This window comes from Apium graveolens, unplaced genomic scaffold, assembly GCF_009905375.1.
Source record: "Apium graveolens cultivar Ventura unplaced genomic scaffold, ASM990537v1 ctg4577, whole genome shotgun sequence".
Taxonomy (NCBI): Eukaryota; Viridiplantae; Streptophyta; class Magnoliopsida; order Apiales; family Apiaceae; genus Apium; species Apium graveolens.
In genome coordinates, this window is record NW_027418605.1 from 108,321 (window position 1) to 111,009 (window position 2,689).

At 36.7% G+C, this 2,689-nt stretch overlaps 1 protein-coding gene across 1 annotated transcript; it reads left to right on the forward strand.

The window, feature by feature from the left end:
• Window positions 1-730: 730 nt before the first annotated feature.
• Window positions 731-1,867, forward strand: LOC141702044 (zinc finger protein GIS3-like). The gene has a single exon (XM_074505747.1). The coding sequence runs from the start codon at window positions 1,014-1,016 to the stop codon at window positions 1,698-1,700; it is 687 nt and encodes a 228-aa protein (XP_074361848.1). The 5' UTR covers window positions 731-1,013; the 3' UTR covers window positions 1,701-1,867.
• The last annotated feature ends 822 nt before the right edge of the window (window positions 1,868-2,689 follow it).

Sequence of the window (2,689 nt, forward strand, 5' to 3'; positions counted from 1 at the left end):
AATACTTAATGTATTTAAGCTTGTGAAATTAAACTAACACAACACATTAAGTTCACAATTGAATGAACTAATCTTGTGAAGCCACCGTGCTAATCACCTGGCTAGCTATAAGGTCAATTTCAAATTTTCCTCTATATCTTTCATGATTTGTACCAGGAATTTTTGTTATAAGTGATTCATCGAGTTAGCACTACAGTGCATTTTTGTCTTATTACCATGTGATCCATATCTATACATCAAAATTTTACAATAGTCATGATGGAAGTAAAGTGGAATATTCCAAGGACTGATCTAAGATGTTGGTTCGAGTTTAGGTAAGTAAATGAACACAAATTAAGTATGACCTGGTTCACATGCATCACATTCTTCTTGTATATGTTCTTCAAACAAACTCAATTGTTAATAGTAGAGTGAGTACAATCAATAAAACAAAAAAGCAAGCAAATGAGATGACACTTCTCTACTTAGATTTAACTATTCAAACTATCCTAAAGGACTAGCCGCTGCCAAATTAGTCTTTCTGTTTTCCTATTTTTAATTATTTGTCCCAAGCCTAGTGTTGTAGATATATATACTCAGTTAGATACATACATATTTTAGTGATATTACCAGGTACGTAGATGGATCATGGGGATTCATTGATGCTCTTGCCAGAATATTAACAAGTGCGCGCAATCCATTAGGGCAGGCGACCCCTGTTCTTGGGTCGTGTTCCATATTTACACTTATGACTTGTTAACTACCTTCTACTCCTTGGGATGTCCGAAACCATCTCTCTCTCTCTCATACTTTCTCTCTCTCTCTCATACTTTGTTTAAAATATTAATGCCCACAAAGTCGAAACCCTCTTTTCTTACTTGTATAAATACCCCACTGGCTCAACAACTCTTTTTAAGTCTCTACTTCACCCTTTACCTTCTATATATACTCCTCCTTTCATTCTCTTCTCTATATAAAAACTTGTTCACTCTCCATATATACCGACAGTCTTATTATAAAACAAACACACACAAATGGAAGAACTACAGTTTCAAACACAACTGAACAATAACAACACATCTGCTTCCATCAATGGAGGTCTTAAACTGTTTGGTTTCAACGTCATAGAAGAAGATGAAGAAGTAGACTCCACCAAAACACCGTCTGCTTCCTCCGACTCCGGCGGTTTTCCTGCCACCGATGGCCGGAAATACGAGTGTCAATACTGTTGCCGTGAGTTTGCCAACTCACAAGCATTAGGTGGCCATCAAAACGCTCATAAAAAAGAGAGACAACAACTAAAACGAGCTCAAATGCAAGCTTCTCGAAACGCTGCCGTTTCTTACATGCGGAACCCTATGGTATCTGCTTTTGCGCCACCTCCTCACCTCCTAGCACCGTCGATGCCCATGATTTTGCCATCGGCTACCGCACCACCGTCGTGGATGTACGTGCCACGCGCCGCACAGCCTTTTCAGGTTTCGCATGGGAGTGTTTTTCCTTCCACGTCCACGTCATCATCAGTTGGGAGAGGTGCAGGGACGTTATCGTATGCTGGCGGTGTAGCGGAGTCTACATTGACAAGTATTGGGCCTCAGCAAGGACGAGCCCATCATGATATGCCTTCACTGAGTAGGTTTTCTAGAGGAGATGGTGGGCCTAGTTTTGATGATACTTTCGGCTTGGATTTGCATTTGAGCTTGGCTCCAGCCGCGCCATGACTAGGATCTAGTAGAGCTTTTAGTTCAAATTATCTGAAATTTGTAGTAGTCGGCTTTGTGGCTTGTCGCTCTCTTACTTTCAGCTGGTGGGAAGCTGATGTTTATTTCTCACTTTCTCAGACCATTTCTGTACATTTTCATCATTTTAATTTAATTTATTTTTTCCACTTAGATCTCTAATAACTCGCATTATTCAATTTAAACTAAATTAGTATCATCACAAACAAACTAATAATATGCCGACAAACATTTTAGTACGAATTACCGAAATCAAAACTTGACAAAAGCAAGTTTGTCAAGTCAAGTCAAGTCCTCCGCATACCATTAAACTGAAATTTCGGCTAATATTAAGGAGATTAATTAGTAAGTAAACAAGTGGATTAAGGTTAGTTAATCATTTCATATTTGTTTTTAGTAGTGGATATCTACTCAAGATCATGTTATGACTAGGTTTGTGCTAGCAGCTAGGGAAGAGTCATTTTTAATAAGAGCTGGATTAGAGAATTTTTTATTGGTTATTATATATACCACCATGTGTTATATTTTAACATGAAGTGGTGAATGAAACTAGGCTAGGCTAGAATCTAGCTAGAATGCAACTTGTCGCCAGTTGTGATTAGTACTATAGGCTTTTAATTTCGTATTTAAGGTAAATGATTGTAACTTTAACCGGGTGTTGGATAACTTTTGTTAGTTTAATATTGGGTACTAAAGTTAATGTTGGTGTAATAGTTTACTCTCTTCATAGCTGTATTATCTTGACTTGATCTTATAAAGTAGTTGCAGATCAGGATTAGTCGCCGATGATTAAAGTTTAAGACATTTTTTTAACCTTCTATCTACTTACTCTAGGTTTGATATAAATGAATCACACATGAAAAGTTACTATGAACAATTTTATATCAATCATAATTTTTTAAATATAATTATAAAATGGCAAAAAAATCCTTCAAAATAATACATTTTATGTCTGTGATTCATCCATATTT

Excerpts from the sequence above, each read along its gene's own strand:
- LOC141702044 (XM_074505747.1), top strand. The coding sequence starts at position 1,014 with ATGGAAGAACTACAGTTTCAAACACAACTGAACAATAACAACACATCT.